Source organism: Protopterus annectens, chromosome 7.part0, assembly GCF_019279795.1.
Source record: "Protopterus annectens isolate FY-2018-M chromosome 7.part0, PAN1.0, whole genome shotgun sequence".
Taxonomy (NCBI): Eukaryota; Metazoa; Chordata; order Ceratodontiformes; family Protopteridae; genus Protopterus; species Protopterus annectens.
The window spans coordinates 1,478,974,609-1,478,992,712 of record NC_056739.1 but is presented as its reverse complement, the minus strand read 5'-3'; the positions used below and the strand labels follow the sequence as shown (position 1 = coordinate 1,478,992,712).

The following is an 18,104-nucleotide window of genomic DNA, read 5'->3' as shown; positions in this document are numbered from 1 at the left end:
AAGAAAGGCCTTACAACACAGCCACTAACATCTAATTATAATATTAGAAAGACAACCGAGTGCCCTGTGAAAAAGAAGGGCTGTAATCTAATATAAACGCACTTTCTATATGATATTCAAGATAAAGAGAAAAAAAGGGCCTAAAAACACAGCCACTAATTAGAAAGACCACTAAGTGCCCTGTGAAAAAGAAGGGCTATAATCTAATATAAACACATTCTCTATATGATAATCAAGATAAAGAGAAAAAAGGGCCTAATTTCTCAGTAATTAAACTAACTGAGATAGGGAGAAAAGAAGGCTTAAAAAAACACGACCCTAATAACCAATGATGTTATCTAAATAATCTAAGAATAGACTAAACACTATCTAAATGACTAAATAAGCAACTAAGCTATTTTAACAGCTATAATTTTCGAGAAAAAATAAAGTTATTCACTGGCCAGAACTGGTGAACGTCCGATTAAGTTGCAGCAGCAAATGAGATCTGGGGGAAGATCAGGGTGTATCATGGGATAGGGAGTTGGCCTCGAGCTTTTGAAGTTGGCCGAGTCGGAGCCGAGGATTGGCCTCGAACCCATCAGTAAGAATGAACAGCAAGATAGAACAACTTCACATCAAAAAGTTATTTTGTCTTAGTTTACTGGGAAAGTCCAATTGGGCAAAGAACATTTTCAGAGGTGGCCTGGGGAGAAAAGATCCAGTAAATACATTTAAGATAGGTCATGACATAAAAAAAATGTTATCTACATATGAAAGATAACTTATGTAGTAACACTATGCAAAAATGAAACAAATATTTTTTTTAGGCTGACATACATAATATTAACTTCCTATAAAACATTTATTATAGACACAGTTTACATGCAAGACATGGCAAGCAGACATTAGATACGACTTACGAGACATGAGTAAGGAGGGCTACAGTATAGATTGTAGGAATTATTAAAAACTGAGGTATGGAGTGTGAACATTGGTTGGTAAGCAGAGTTAAAACTATATGAAGGAGAAAGGCATTGTATAGTCGATGAATCAAGGATAGTGGGAAGGTACTTACTGACACAGAACCTGATAAGAGAATGGTAGAGAATATTTGAAAGAGATGGATAAAAAAAAAAAAAAAAAAAAACTATTTATGCTTTTGCTCTCTGTATTTGATCTTAGCTTAAACCTACTAAATGACTCAGTACAATTTTGTTCTGACCAATGCAGCCAATGTACTGTAATTCACTTGACTATTAGTATATATTGTATTCTTTGTCACTGCTGATGCTTGGGAGCTTTTCTCCCCGGGCCTCTACTGAAAATGGACATATACCCAGTTAGACTAGCCCGGTCAACAAACGTAAAATAAAATAAATGAATAAATAAAATAAGTGGGAAGGTCAGAAAGAAACTGAAATGTAAAGTTGGGATTAAGATAGGAAGGAAGCGGAGGAGAAGTGGTAGATAGGCTTACTGTAAAGAAAGGGATAGAGGTTATACAGGGACAGGGAGTAAGAGATGACAATGGAAAATGGAGTTACAGGGGTGAGGAGCACGTGCATACCTGGTTTAGATGCTGTTTTAGTAAGGGCTTGAAGGTAGAAGGTTTCATGGCCTGTTTTAAATATGTTGGGATGGTGTTATTAAACATTGTGATTATGAAGAGCTTATTGGTTGAATGAGTTTCTACCTGAAGTGTAGTGCTGCAGTGTATGTTTTAGTGTTGGACAGTTTTCTGTGGCATGTATAGGACTTTGTGTAGTATCGATTCTCAGTTAGAGCGTCTTCTGTGTGGCGACATGCGTGAATGGGCGTTCCTTCGTTGAAGGTTGTGCGTTAGGCCTGGCAAGCCAGCACGTAAAACTCTACTGCCAATCATTAGCGGACCGGAGTTCCGCTGTGGCGACCCCTAACAGGGAAAAGCCAAAAGACACAAACAAACTTAGAAAGTTACCAGAATAACAGCCTAGTATTACCTTTTTTCCCCGAATGCCATAAGGATGAAATTGAAATGTCTGTCATTATTAACTGCATTTCTCATTCGTTTGTCATTAAAACACAAATTGTACAAGGAATAGAGCAAAATATTAGGCAAAGTCAGAGATTTTCTGAGAAACCAGAGACAGGTGAGTGAATCTATGCCCCTTCAGATATGTATCTCACACAGACACGACCATCATTTGCCGCCACTAGTAGGTCTGCGATTGTATAACTCATAACTTTGTTATCAAATGAACAAATACCTACATTCCTGTGTTACATTTAATTATCTTCTCAGCTCACTGCTGTCTGAATAGTGTAAAGTCAACTGCAACATGCCCTCAGTTCTCAACCTCTTAGTTCAGAACCAGGGAGAAAAAAATAATGGGAGACAAAGGACCATGTCAGGGAAAAATACTGCCTTTATATACATTGGCATGTTTTTACTGAATGCTGACAAGACTGAAACTGAAATGTCTGTCATTAGTCACTGCAAGCTACATCGATTTGCCTGGGAGAAAAAAAAAAAAAAGGTTTACAAGAAATGCACCAAAACAGTAGGCAAAAATCAGAAATATTTTGTGAAATCAAGGACAGTTCAGGACATCGATATCATAGCAAATACACATATACATATTCACACACACACACACACACACACACACACACACACACACACACACACACACACACACACACACACTAAATTACAAAAAAACAAAAACGCCTTACTTTCTGTAAGTGACGTACATAGTATTGTAATTAAAATGAATGAATAAACTTGCTCCCACACTCAAGGTGCTCAGTTTTTTTTTTAATTTTTCTGTTTTCAGTTGGCTGCCCCAGTCACTGGAAGAGCCTTAGCCAATAAAAATGTCTACTCATTACTTCATATAGCAGCCTAGGGAGACCCTTATTAAGCAAGTTTTCTTGTCCTCTACACACTCCTTAGTTTCCTGCTAGATCATTACTGAATTCCAGGCTGTCTGCAAGAGAGCCTGGCTTCCAAAGTAATCACATTTCTGTTATTCCTTAACAATCATACTTCATATTAAACTTTTTTTACATCATTTACCTTCATGGACAGCAGCCGTGTCAAATAGATCTCAGGGATAGCTTTGGCTCGTTCCCGCTCCCGCAAACTGCCTCGGCGGTGTTTTGGCAGCTCTGGTTCCTCACTTGCTTTCACCAAATGCCACAGCTTAATACCACCTTCATCAGCATCCTCAAGCATTGGTGTTTCTACAAGCAGAAAAGGGAGTGTCAATACAAAAATTAAAAAAAAATGAAAATGCAAAGAACTGCCAGTTTGCCCTTTAAGTAAAGTATTTAGGCCTGCACTAAATATGCAGATTTTTATTTTGGAATTAGTTTTCACTGGTTTTAGCTGTACAGTAGAGTGTCACATTGTACAATATTGTGTGTGTGTGTGTGTGTGTATATACATACATATCTATACATATAATATAACATAATATGATATATAAAGATAAGTAGAAAGAAATTATTTCTTGGAACAGAAACATCACTTACTCTCTCCAGCTATGTAGTCATGATTTTCAGAGTGGATATGCTTGCTGAGTCGAGGGACAAGGGTCACAGTGGCTCCATCTAGAACCTACAAACAAAACACCAAGAGATCAGTTACTTGTAAATACAGTAATAGCGTTAAGTAATTTGCAATGACAGCATTTCCTCTGGCACAGCAGATTACATTGTACTTTTTTTCAATGTATGGAAGTCAGGAGAAATGGGACAGATTTGAAAACCCATGTAAATACCATTCCCCCTCTCTTCCAGGACTACAGACTCAAATACGCAGTGTGTCCAATCACAAAAACATTCAAAAAATGACAAACAGTAAACTTTCTGACCACATCAAAAGACCTTTTAACAGACACCCAGTGCAGATTTGGATCAGCACGCTACACTTGCTATCATATAAACAGCAACCAACATTTACACTTTAGTAGAAAAGGGTTGCTTTACTGGAAGCAGATTTTCTGATACCAACAGTGTTGATTACTGCCTACTATAAAAACATATACATCTACTATGCATACTGTCCTTGATTTCGCCCCATATTTTTACTTGATTTTCTAGTAAATTACCAAGGATTACAGTTAGTCAAGAAAGACAGTTTCATACTTCAAAACATGTTGTAAGTGAACTAGAATAATACAATTCTCTCTGACTTTTAGGCATTTGCCCCCCCCAATGTTAAATTTTACTTTGTCCAGAATTCAGGGCCAAAGAAGTTGAAAGGTATGATTTCATGATTCAGCTGACATGCATTAAACTGGTTAGTAACTTCCTTAAAGAAACTTCAAAATGCAGACAGGTAACCAGATTGAAGAAAAAGGCACACTATCCACAGGGATAACCCTAATGATCAGTATTCATCTTTACTTTATTTTCTTCATTCCTAAATGACATTAGCACCACCATTCCCAGTTATCAATAACTCTGTACTCGGATGACATTTTTTACAGGTCAGGAACATCTACAGCACAAACTTAAAAACAGTTGCAAAAAGTATTTCAACTTGCATTGTCACTGGTTCTCTAACACAGTTATCAAAAGAAGAAAATCCCCTTAAAAATAAGCCACAAGTAGCAATAAAATACTTCAAATATTCCTGTACAAGCACATGGGCCTCACAATAAATCGTAGCCTCTCCTTCAAACTTTATTCTGAACTAATTACAGAACAAAACAAACAACTGAGACTTACTCTACTTCTAATTATTTAATTCTTTATTACAAGCAACAGCCATGAATGTAATCATCCCTCTCATGGACTACGCTCTTCTCAGTCATAACGCTTAGCTAATCCCATATCACCCACATCTTATAAAAAAACGATACCAGCAAGTACATCAAACTAGCCCCTAGAAATCACCATCATCGCACATAATAATGCAAAACTGCTACCAGTTCCAACTAGAGCCACATTACTCCACTCTGTCCTCTTCATTAAGCTACTAAACAATGATGACTGCCCTTCTCTTCCTAATAAACTATCAAATAAATACTCACCATATTTTCTTAGGGCAAAAGATGGTAATACACTTTCTCCCCTATTATTTGCATTACACTTGGAAACATTATCACTTGACATAAAAGATCTATAATGAAATTATGAGATTGGAGTGATGAAGGGAAAAGAAAATTGCTTTTATGCTGATGTATTAATGATGTTGACTTGGCTGAATGAGGATTTGGGTAAGATTTGGCAGATTCTAAAATGTTTGAGACAATCGGATAAATAAGGAAAGAATACAAGCTACTTCAACAAATTTAGATGAATAAGGTATTTAGAAGTATGTTTGAAAAGGAAAGTAGCAGGACTCTGCATAGTAATATACCTACAAGGAGAGTATATGAAATAAGAAATCAAACGGGGAAGTGGAGAGGGATCAGGGTAGACAGACAAGGTGATCCATATTTTACAGTTATTTATACTACCATAATTACTGTATCTGAGGCAAGCTTTCTGAGCATTGCCGAAAAAGGGTTTTTTGAAAAATGTGGAGCAATTGATGAGGGAATATATAAAGAACAGGAAAACAAAGGGTAGCATGGGAATGTGTCACACAAGGAAAGCAGAACGACAGACTGGGCTCCGCATATTTGAAAAGATCTCTGCAGAGCTGTCAGTTGGTATCAGTCATGAGGTTGACAGATATACAATATAAAGCTGACTGCAAAACTATGGTTAAGGAAGGAAATGAGGAGTTGAGAAAAGAGGATGATCTGATGAAGGTGTTAACTGAGTCTCCACGTGGGAGATTAAATCCCCAGAAACTAAATGATCCGTGGGACTTCTTTAGGGGGCTGCTGCCTACAGCAGGAGCAAAAAGGGATGAGAAGATGACGACAATATACCAGAGATGGAGGAACAGCCAACAAGCAGTTAAATATTGGGGGCAATTAAAAACATGGAGGGGAACTGCAACAGGAACACATGCCACCTGATGAGTACGAGTGGGAATACTGTGGGATTATGGCAACTGAGGGAGAAGGCAGAAAGGTGAATGTGGTAAACCAGGGATGTTCAGAGACAGACAATAGCTATTACATATGTAAAGGAGTTATAACAATGGGGTATAAACTGCTTCCAGAGAAGTACAGGAAAGGAATATACAAACTGAATAAAAGCTGGGAAAATTAAATGCAGCTAGATTATATAGAAGATAGATTATGGACAAGGAATGGGAATGCACATTAAGACTGCCAAGTTATGCCACAAAAGCAGAGGGATTTAATGGGTAGTACCTTCAAATACATTTTTATACACCAGCTAGAATGGCGATATTCCTGGGAACTCTGGACAGACATGCAGGTGTGATCTTGGGGGAGGGACCTGGATGCATATATTTTGAAAGTGCTAAGGTTTAGGAGAGTTTAAACAAATACAGAGGTGTTGAATAAAATGTTATTCTTACTAGGCAATAACAATCAAGTCCAAAAAGAAAACAGAAATTTGGTGGGAACACTGATGATAGTAAGAAGGTGATTACTAAGAAAATGTAAGTCAAGACAGCCCACTAGAATAGAGGAAATAATGTTGATATTTCATAGGTTGAGAATAGGGCAAAAGAATGTAAAGGAGACGGAATAAATGGCTATAGAAAGAAATTGGATTGTGAAAGGAGGGAGGATAGCGAAGAAGGGGAAAAAGTAGGAAGAAGAGGGCAAACAAAGGTAGGGGATGGAGGATTGAAAGAATAGAGTTACATGATTAGAAGAGAAGGATCTGTCTGTGGTGAATACAAATGTGAGGGCAGACAAGTTTCGCTGAATAGTTAAGGGGGATTATGAATGCCTGGATATGTTAAATAGTAAAAGTAGTTAATATGACATTGCAAGGGGTTATTAGAGACTGATAAAGTGAGCAAATACACTATGGCAAAATTTCTTTTATTATTTATTTTATTTCCAGTTTGTTGACTGGAGAGGTCCACTGGGCTCAGGGAGCCCATTTTCAGTGGAGGCCCGGGGAGAAAAGCTCCAAAAACACAGTAAAAATAAGCAATAAAGTATTACATATCTATAATACACAGTGACAATAAGCAAAAAAAAATTATATTACATAGTAAAACATATTAGGGTACAGTCAGAAAATGGCAATATGTATTGCATACATACATTTGTACGTTATATTCATACATACAATTGTATTAGGATTGGGACAAGTTGAAACAGATGATTAGTTGCACTGAGGAGGTATATGATGAGAGTAAGGTTGTAAAATAACAGTTGTTATTCATCTGACTGTAGTTATTCATTAGATCTTTATTTCCTGCTTTTGCCCTGGCTGCTGCGAGTCCCTGGCCCCAGAGGAACTCTTATATTTTTATCTACCTTCTCTCCTGCACTAAGAATTGGGAACCTATCTGCCTGGTCTTTAAGGACCCCTTCCATTATATTTTCAGTCACTCCTGCGTCAACCCAAAGAAACCTGCTGTCCTGGCACATTTTTCCAGAGTCCAAAGTGAATAAGAAATTTATCTACCTTCTCTCCTGCACTAAGAATTGGGAACCTATCTGCCTGGTCTTTAAGGACCCCTTCCATTATATTTTCAGTCACTCCTGCATCAACCCAAAGAAACCTGCTGCCCTAGCACATTTTTCCAGAGTCCAGGATTGAATGACATGGTACCTCTAAAACCCGCCTTACAAAAAAGGCAGGTAGTTTACTGATTATTCATTGGCTGAACTATGGTTTAAAATGCTGGAAATGTTTGCTATCTTTATCTGATGAAGGGTTTTTTACCCGAAAGCGCTTATCCTTGGCTGATCTGTGTGTTTTAATAAAAGAAGGAGTTATTTCCAGCAGTGTCCTGCCATTCTTTTTTCTTGGATTTCGTGCTATATTGTTTGGTAGGACTTCAGCTATAGCACGGAACTTTTTTGGACATTTGCTTTGGTTTTTTGGTTCCATTGTGCTATGCATGCTGTAGAGCATCAGAGAATGGCTACATCGTTTAATGTTAACCATGGAGAAGGAAGAAGGAGAGGCGAGCCTATCCATATTGGCTTGGAGAATGCTTTTTATACTGAAAACCCTTTGCTCAATCTGGGTTTCACTGTTAATAAAGCTGATACAATTAACAACAGGGCACCAGCAGCAATGGACAAATCTTTTGATAATTTGTTGCATGATTTGAGCTACAAAGTGGGGAGGCTGCAACGCTTACAGTGGCAGACCTACCATTTAGAAGCTTGTCAGTTGTATGGAATTGTACCAAGAGGGATGAGAATCATTTGTATGCCCACACAGGGCAAACGTTATCCTGAACTGTTGGCCCAGTGGCAAACGCTGAACATTCAAACAAGCTTTAAATATATGGAGATATTGAATGCTTTCTTTGCCCCAGAGAGAGCCCTACTCAAGACTGAGGTGGAGGCTATACGCAACAAGTTGGCAATGGATTTTTGTGAACCAGCTCATAAGGTACGCTTACAACAGTTATACGATACGCTTTCTGATAATAGTGAAAAATTGCGTACACAGAAGGTCCACAAATTAAAGAGGGACTATGCCGATTTTACGCTAGGCAATATCTTTGTTTGGCCGAGGAACGGAGGGGCAACGAACAAATGCGAGTGACGTCAGCTACAGGAAGCAGTCCAGATGACAGCAAGAAGGAGGTGCTTCTCTGGAGCGTTTGGTTGCACCAACAGCAGGTGCGAGTTGTGGCAGTACTCTTCCGTTGGGAGGAGGAACTGACACGGAGGTTCGTTCTGCTTCATCTGAAAGGGACCCAGGAGGGACTGCACTCATAGTTGAAGTACCATCTACCTCCACCACAATGGACAATCCATCGACCATTTCTAACAACACTCATATGGACATGTGTGAGCAGAATGTACAATCTGTAGCGACGGCCATAGAGGAATCAGCGTTGGGGGCACGGCCCAAGAGTATACAGGGGCATGACCATTTTTTGGAGAAGCTCCCAGCCCCGGTGAAGAAACGAGGAGTCTGGAGAAGATCCTCGAGCGAGGGCAGGGACCCAGGCAAGAGGAGGAGGACATTAGAATGACTTTTGATAATGGTTTTGGTATTGTATTTAACCTTTTTTCTCACGTTTTTACAGAGGATGAATTATATGTGCTGAACAAAGGTTTGACTTTTGTACCCGGTAGGGCAAGTGATTTTAGTAATGTTATGTTGGATATTATGTTGTTTTGTAGAACATTGGCCTTAAGGAGCATTTTTGGTAGTGGCAATGAGCGCAGGGCTACCTTGACACAACCTAGTAGTTTTGTGCCACCATTTACACCAGCTTTAAATCTGTTCATCAGCAGTTGTGAACATGACCTACAAGATTATTTTCAAAGAGGGGAACTACACAGGTATCATAATTTAACACAGGCCCAGCAGAGGGCGCTGCAAGGTTTAGCCTCTAATAAGGATTTGGTCATAAAAATGGCTGATAAAGGGGGTGCGGTGGTGGTGCTGGACACCACTTTTTATGAATATAAAATCGAGGGGTTATTGTCTGACAATAATGTTTATATTCCAGTCAATCCAATTGGTATCAAACTAATAGTGGACGGGGTACATAATAGTTTGAAAAGATTGCATTTTGAGATGGAGATTGGTGATGAGTTATTTCAATTCCTATGGATAGAGAAGACTGTCATCCCCATATTTAAGGCTCTGCCCAAGGTTCACAAATCATTAGTAGACCCACCATTCAGACCCATTGTGTCGGGTAGAGGATGGGTCACAGAAAACATCTCAATTTGGATAGAATTCACCCTTAGACCGTATAAAGACAGAGTGACTACAGTACTTAAAGACACGGGTGATTTTTTGAGGAGGGTAGGAGAGGTGTATGACAGCAAACCCCAGGAAGGTCTCTTAATGGTGACTTTGGATGTTCACAATCTTTTCACGGTGATCAGCAATGATTATGGAATCCATGCCATAGGTGAGATTCTAAGGGACCTTGGTGAAAATGAGAGGAAAATAACATTGATTAAGACGTTATTAAGCCTGACCTTGGAGAATAATGTATTTATAGGGGGCAAAACAGACCTTTAGACAAGCACAGGGGGTAGCAATGGGCACCCCCTGTGCTAATACATATGCCAATCTAGTTCTTTGGTTCTGGGAAAGGGATGTCATCTTTAACAACTCAGGGTGGATGCAACATGTCCATATGTATACTCGTTTTGTGGATGATGTTTTTTTCTTTTGGAAGGGGGGCTTGGATTTATTGAAGGATTTTGTGGAATATTTACACTCCACTACGTCCTTTCTTAGGTTCAAGTTGAATTATTCGGACACATGTATTGATTTTCTTGATGTCAGTGTTTTACAAACTAGCACAGGCTTTTCTTCTAAATTGTACAGGAAAGATTGCTGGAAAAACAGCTTATGTTATGTTATGATAGCATGCACCCACGTTATACGTTTCCCAATATTATCCAAGGCCAGGTTGGCAGAATATCCAGACTATGCTTGGAGGATGGACAGTATGAGAAGGAGGTGAATACCCTGAAGCACTGTCTACAGGATAGGGGTTATAAGGAGGTGACAATAAATGATGTTATTAATGACAGCGAGCAAAAAAGGGTTGATAAATACAAACCTTGGCTTAGTTGTAGGACAGGTGAAGATAGGAAGTATGTTCCCACTAATCATGAATCCAGGGCTCCAAAATTGTTTTTCACCTATAGTAGCAACATCGGTGATATAAAAAACGTTATCTATAGAAATTGGAATATCTTAAGAAGTGACAACAAACTGAGGGGTTTTATTGGGGATAAACCCAATTTTGGTTATAGAAGGAATAAAAACCTTAAAGATATCTTATGTACTGAGAAATTAGTAACGACACTCAATTCCTTTAAGGATAAAGCAGGCAGTATTCCCTGTGGCTTCTGCAAAGCATGTCCCCTAATTAATAAGAATACAACTTTCACACACCCTGTTAATGGTAAGGTTTATAACCTTAAGGCTAAAGTTACATGTAGGACTAATAATATAGTCTACTTGGCTGAGTGTATGCAATGCTCTGGTTTTTATGTGGGAAAAACCAACAATATGTTCAAAATTAGGATATTGCAGCATCTATCCAGCATACGGAATAAAGATATGCATAATGCCTTATATAGGCACATTGAGCAGAACCCCACACATACCTTCATATTCAGGGCTGTGGTGAATGTAAGGTTAAATAATAGGGGAGGGGACATAACGCTGTTAACAGAATCTATTGAATCTAAGTGGATACTGGAATTGTTGGCCCATAGAAGCCCAGGATTGAATGACATGGTACCTCTAAAATCCGCCTTACAAAAAAGGCGGGTAGTTTACCGATTATTCATTGGCTGAACTATGGTTTAAAATGCTGGAAATGTTTGCTATCTTTATCTGATGAAGGGTTTTTTTTACCCGAAAGCGCTTATCCTTGGCTGATCTGTGTGTTTTAATAAAAGAAGGAGTTATTTCCAGCAGTGTCCTGCCATTCTTTTTTCTTGGATTCCAAAGTGAAGAAGAAATTTATCTACCTTCTTTCCTGCACTAAGAATTGGGAACCTATCTGCCTGGTCTTTAAAGACCCCTTCCATTATATTTTCAGTCACTCCTGTGTCAACCCAAAGAAACCTGCTGCCCTAGCACATTTTTCTAGAGTCCAAAGTGAATAAGTACATTCTTCCCTAGACCTAAATGATAAGCTGAACCTTTGTGTAATTATCTAGTGTTGTATATATTTTTAGTGATCGAGCCTGGAATCTAGCAGCCATAACTCTTCCTACCCCTTAAATACTGACTTTCTCCTCAGTGACTACTATCGAAGCCATCTCTATCTGCTATCTCTGCTACAGGTACCTATTGTTGTACCCTACTCATTGTCCACTAGATGGCAGTCTAACCTTAGGCTTGTGCTGCATCCTTACCCCACTTTTCCCATACTTTATCTCTGACTACTTTCCAATCTTCCTGCTGTACTACACTATTCTTCAGGGCTTTTCTTCCCCCCTCTATCCAGCTATACTTCTATCATTTTTTTTCACTCTATCCCTCAACTACCAAATAGTTGCATTATCACACCCTACTCACCTGTAAACACCAAGAATGCCTCAGGAAATCTGCTATACACAGATTGTCTCTGCAGAATCTTCCTCCTTCTGCTCAACCCGCTCCGTTCGCCCTGCGGGCTCACTCGGCTCCCCTACCCTACCCCCAAATCCCACCCCCAGTGCATCTACACTTATACTCACCTAACCACTCCTACTTCCTCTCTATCTATTACACCAGTCCCCTTTCCCTAACCGATCCTACTTCCTCTCTACCTATTACACCCCTCCTCTTTCACCATCTTCTACCCTCTCCCCCTACACCCCTCCCCTTTCACCACCGTCTTCTACCCCCTCCCCCTATAATCCATCTCCTCACACCTCCCTTCATATTTAACAGCACAATATCTAGTTCTAACCCTTATCCCTACACTACATATTCTACTTTATCAAAGCCTCAACATGCTTACAAAACTTATATCATTCTCAATCCAACTACTACTACTTCTGAACCTTACTTATATCCACTACCTTACCCAGCCAAACTCCACAAATCACACACCATTACTACAGACAACCAGCTCACTCCCTTCAACACACTTACACTCATTTGTCTCAATCTTCCCTGGACTGTATCCCATTAACACCCATCTATTTTTTCACTACAAACTAAGCTCTACTTATAAACTCTCCAACCCGTCTCTAACCTCCAATATCCACACAAACCTGACAATATACAACATATAAACATGGCAATCCAAACCCCTCATCAGCATAATACAACACCTAACAACCATACTTCTATCTGGAGATATACACCATCACCCAGGCCCAAACACAACTTCCCCTACATCTAAGTCCATCCTATTAGCTTCTCTAAATGCCCAAAGCATAGCTAACAAAATCCCAAATCTCCATGCCTGGCTTCTCCACAACAAACCTGACATCTTAGCTATTTCTGAAACCTGGTTAAAACCTCATAAAAGATACTGAAATAGTACCACCAAACTACTCTATCATCGGAAAAGACAGGGCCCACAAAAAGGGTGGTGGGGTAGCTCTACTCTACTCATCCACTCTATCCATTACTCCCTATAACAAACCCATTCCTCACTTCTCCAATGCAGAATTAGTACTAGCTCTATTTCAATTAAACACAAACACATTTGCATAGCCTCACTTTACATCCCCCCTGGAGACAATACCTCAGTACTTGAGGATATCCTATCCTGGCTTTCTACCAATATCAGTAATGCAACTATTATCATGGGAGACACAAATATTAATTGGTCTTCCATTCATTCCCCTACACACCCCCTAAACATCAACCTATATAAGTACTCTCAGCTCATCAAGCTCACTACCAGGCCCTCTAACGACTTCTCCAGTGGCAGTACCCTAGACTGGATCTTAGTCTCTCACCCCCACTACTACACTGATAGTGGAACTCTTCCTGATTCCCTCAGTGACCACCTTCCCATTTTCGCCAGACGTCTTCCATCTCCATTACAAGTAACTCATAATTACATCAGCACTCACTACCTAAAAAACTTCAGCCCAATAACCTTCTCAGGCTCCCTAAAATCAATAAATTGGAACCCCCTAAAAACCCTACCCCTGGAGAATGCTGTTGCACACTTCAATACAACTTTCCTAAAACTGCTGGATAGTTTTGCCCCCATAAAAACCAAAAGAAGAAGAAACAACACCACCCCCTGGCTAACAAAAAACACACTAACTGCCATGCGACTTGGACACAAAACCTGGGCACATTACCAAAGAAACAAAACTCCCACCACCCTTAATGAATTCAAAACACTTCGCAATACCGTTAAAAAGCTTATCACAGCAGATCGACAGAATTAATTCTCCTTACTCCAAAACAACCACAACACCAATCCTCAAAAATTCTGGAAAGGCATCACTACCCTCCTAAAACCTGGCTCAGCAGAAAACCCAAGCCCAGACCCAAATGCACTAGATATAGACCTGGCTACATAATTCAACTCTTTTTTCATAGACTCTATTTCCAAACTAACCTCATCCTTCTCTAATAACACCTCACCCCCTACTTCTGCATCCCCCCTAGTCACCCCCTTCATATCCAGTCTCTCAACTCACACCATTCTCCCTAAAACCCATTCCTACTTCTACCATAAGAAAACTCCTGCAAAAGCTAAAACCATGCACCAATGCCCCCGATAACATTCCCTTATCCTTCCTCAGCATAGCTGCTGAAGCCATTGCCTTCCCCATCAGCATCCTAATCAATCGCTCTATCCAAGAAGGGCGTGTACCCAATCTCTGGAAAAGGGCTTTCGTCATTCCCCTGCACAAAGGAGTCAATAATAACAATATTACTAACTTTCGTCCCATCGCCATCCTCTCTCCTATATCAAAACTTGTAGAGAAATGTATCCATCTTCAACTCCTTCCCTATCTCTTAGATAATAACTTACTAACTTCCGCACAACACGGATTCAGACCCAGCCACAGCACCATGACTGCCCTCCTTTCCTTCCTGGAAACTGTAAATAAAGCCAGAGACTCTAGCTCTACTGTATCTACCCTCTTTCTTGACCTCTCTAAGGCCTTTGATACTATCTCTCACGACCTTCTCCTAACTAAACTATCTAACCTAAACCTATCCCCTTCCTCTCTCAATTGGTTCACCAGCTATCTCTCCAACAGGCAACAAGCTGTCAAGTGGAAAAAGCCATCTCCTCTTTCCTTAACACACCCACTGGTTTCCCCCAAGGTTCCATTTTGGGTCCTCTCCTCTTCAATATATTCATAAATGATTTCTTCCACTCAATTTCTCAAGCTAAACTTATTCAATATGCAGATGCTTCTACAATTATCTGTGCAGCCACATCCATCCCCGCTCTCTTAAAACTGACTCAAGACGCCTTCTTTACCACAGAACAGTGGATGAAAGACAATCATCTAACACTCAGTGCATCAAAAACCAAACTTATGGTATTTACCCCCTCAAAAACCAACACCATTGATAGAAAACTATTCTCCATCACTAGCCAGAATAACACATCTCTTGAACTGGTATCTGAAACCAAACTACTAGGAGTCCAGATTGATGACCAGCTTAAATTCAATAGCCACCTACAACTAAACATAAAAAAAACACCAAAAACTTGGCATGCTCTACCGATACAATCGATTCTTCACTACAACTACTAAGTTCACTCTCGCTACTACATTTCTCATACCTTCCCTCCTTTATGGTGCCCCTCTCCTAACAAACCTACAATCATCTCTCAAAACAAAACTGTCCTCTTGCTATAATAAAATTGCCAAATTTGCCACTAGCCACAAATCATCTACCCATCGCTGTGCATCTCTCCACAAACTTAACTGGCTAGAGCTTCCCAACTATCTCTCCTATACTCATCTCACTTTTGCTCACAAACTAATTTTTCATCCCTCCCTCTATCCCTCTCTCAGCTCTACCTTTAAAATGCACCTGCCACAAAGACTTCTAAGATCTAATAACCAAAACCTAATAAGAACTGTACAAACCCCTTCACTCTCCAGGACAAAACCTCCTGTCCTTTGCCCTGGCACGCCTATGGAACTCCCCTTCCTCCCTCCATCTGTATCACCACCAACCTCCCTGCTTTTAACTCATTCACCCCGAGTGCCTTCTCATGGCGCCTGTGCCTTTAAGGCCGAGCGCGCCATGAGAAGATACAGTTTTCAAGCCATTCCCCCCGAGTGCTTCTACAAGCTAGAGAAAGTGTACTGCTAAATTTTAGTGCAACTTAATGTAAAACACTCTGAAATCGTAACTAAATATGTAATTTATCATATCTAGTTACGATTCAGTGTGTTTTAACATTAAGGTCACATTGAAGTTTTTGCAGAAAAATCATTTTAAAACGTTCTTGCTAAGCAAGTGGTGGCAGCCAATCGGATTCTTGCATTCCGAGCCACCACTTGCATAACACCTCCACCCCATACCCAAGCTTCTTTTGTTCGCCCCTAATAAATAGTGGGTCCAGCAGCAGGTAATTTCTTCTTTTCTTTTTGCGAAGAACTGGAGATTTTACCTGCTACTGGATCCTCTATTTTACAGTCAAGGAATTCACGGACCGCCATATAGGCACTACGAGGAGTTCCCGTTCAGCCACTGCAGTTCGAGTTCCCGGTCACCTAAGCACAGCAACTACCGTCTCATCCTGCCGTTCCCTATCCAATTGGTGAGGTACTGTACTTGTTTTTTCTATTTACTTGTTTTTTTCCTGTAGTACCCAGTGGCAGATTTAGGCAATGGCACGCGCCGGTCCCTTTTTAAACTTGCGTTGTTTTTTTTTTTTTATAAGTTGCCTAAAATTGAATATAGTCTTTTAGAACAACTTTGCGGGTAGCTGGGTGTATGTAGGGGGTGCACGTTGTATGCGATGAGTCTGAGAGGGAAGAGGCAATGTCTTGACTTGCTAGGTGTCCCCATGCAGGTGTACTTTTTATCTTGAAGGCAATTAGCGTTACTAACTGTTGGACAGAGCCGCTAAGGATCGGTGGATTAATTAAACAAGGTAGAATGTTTGTAGCAAGTTTAATTAGCCAACGTAGGAAAAGCCTACTGAAATATACACTGCATATCTCAGGAACTGACCGCTGTTGTCGCCCTTTTCCTCACGTTACGGCGACTAGAATGTAGTTTATTTTTTTACTTTTTATTTTTCCCTGCCCGCATACTGACATTCAGAACCCCAATGCATGCATGCAGCCGCCCACAACATGGTCAGCAATGCCGAGGGTTTGTTTACGTTCTTCCGTTTTGTGCTTCTAAAAAATCTCCTTGTACCAGATGTGCTTTAAATTTGGTGTTTAGAATATTTACTGAGATACTACTAACATGTAGTAACCTAGCTCAAGAGTTTTGTACCCCCTTTCAGAATGTTTGTGTCCTTCGTGTCCTTCTTGTTTTAATTAACTTAATTAACTCTTCCCCTGGTTAGCTCTGCATTGTGTTTAGAGTTGTACTAACTGTTGGACGGAGCCGCTAAGGATCGGTGGATTACAAGGTAGAAGGTAGCATTATGCTATGTATTTTGTGTGTGTGACGAGGAAACTACGGAATTGGATTTAGCCATTTTTCAAATGTTTGTAACAAGTTTAAACTTTTTTCGCTGGAGAATTAGCCAACGTAGGAAAAGCCTACTGAAATATACACTGCATATCTCAGGAACTGACCGCTGTTGTCGCCCTTTTCCTCACGTTACGGCAACTAGAATGTAGTTTATTTTTTTACTTTTTATTTTTCCCTGCCCGCATACTGACATTCAGAACCCCAATGCATGCACGCAGCCGCCCACAACATGTCAGCAATGCCGAGGGTTTGTTTACGTTCTTCCGTTTTGTGCTTCTAAAAAATCTCCTTGTACCAGATGTGCTTTACATTTCGTGTTTAGAATATTTACTGAGATACTACTAACATGTAGTAACCTAGCTCAAGAGTTTTGTACCCCCCTTCAGAATGTTTGTGTCCTTCTTATTTGAAAATGTTTTAATTAACTCTTCCCCTGGTTAGCTCTGCATTGTGTTTAGAGTTGTATTCTATTTCAGAGCTTGTATGAAGGCCCAGTTCTTTCACTGTTGTGCTAATGCACTTGCGACATTCATTTAATTCAGTCCTATGTTTGTGCTTAAAATGTAACTTTCCAAGGTCATGATGTTTGGAGCAGACTAACAAATCGGCCTGTGAATGCCCTTTCTTAGTAATATATTGCTGAAACAAATAGGTGAGGCTCAGATCTCCAAGTTTAGAATCTTTTTGTGATGGTCCTCTTGAAATCTGTGAACTGTAAGCTGTCTTATAGTTAACCCTATTAATGCTTCACTTGTAGGAAGCCTGACATACTTTTTGAAAATCTAGCTGTATTTTAACCAGGCAGTCTTGTTTCCAGTACTGCTGTTTTCCTTACTTGGGATTGGACTGTAATGGGGAAAGGGAGATGCATAGTGGTGTGTGCTTGTTTGTCCCTTTCTCCACTCAGGACTCTTTAAATCTGTGTATAGGCTTGCCCACAAACTTCCTGCATAAAACTGTATACTGTATAGCAGCTACCACATCCCTCA

At 40.0% G+C, this 18,104-nt stretch overlaps 1 protein-coding gene across 1 annotated transcript in view; it reads right to left on the bottom strand.

The window, feature by feature from the left end:
* The window catches only part of PLXNB1 (plexin B1), a 3,809,096-nt gene that overhangs the window by 260,797 nt on the left and 3,530,195 nt on the right, over positions 1 to 18,104 (bottom strand). The window contains exons 32-33 of the mRNA XM_044078026.1: positions 3,499 to 3,583; positions 3,041 to 3,207 (exon numbers count right to left, since the gene is read on the bottom strand). Coding sequence (XP_043933961.1) covers positions 3,041 to 3,207; positions 3,499 to 3,583 — 252 coding nt within the window. The remainder of the gene's footprint in view (positions 1 to 3,040; positions 3,208 to 3,498; positions 3,584 to 18,104) is intronic.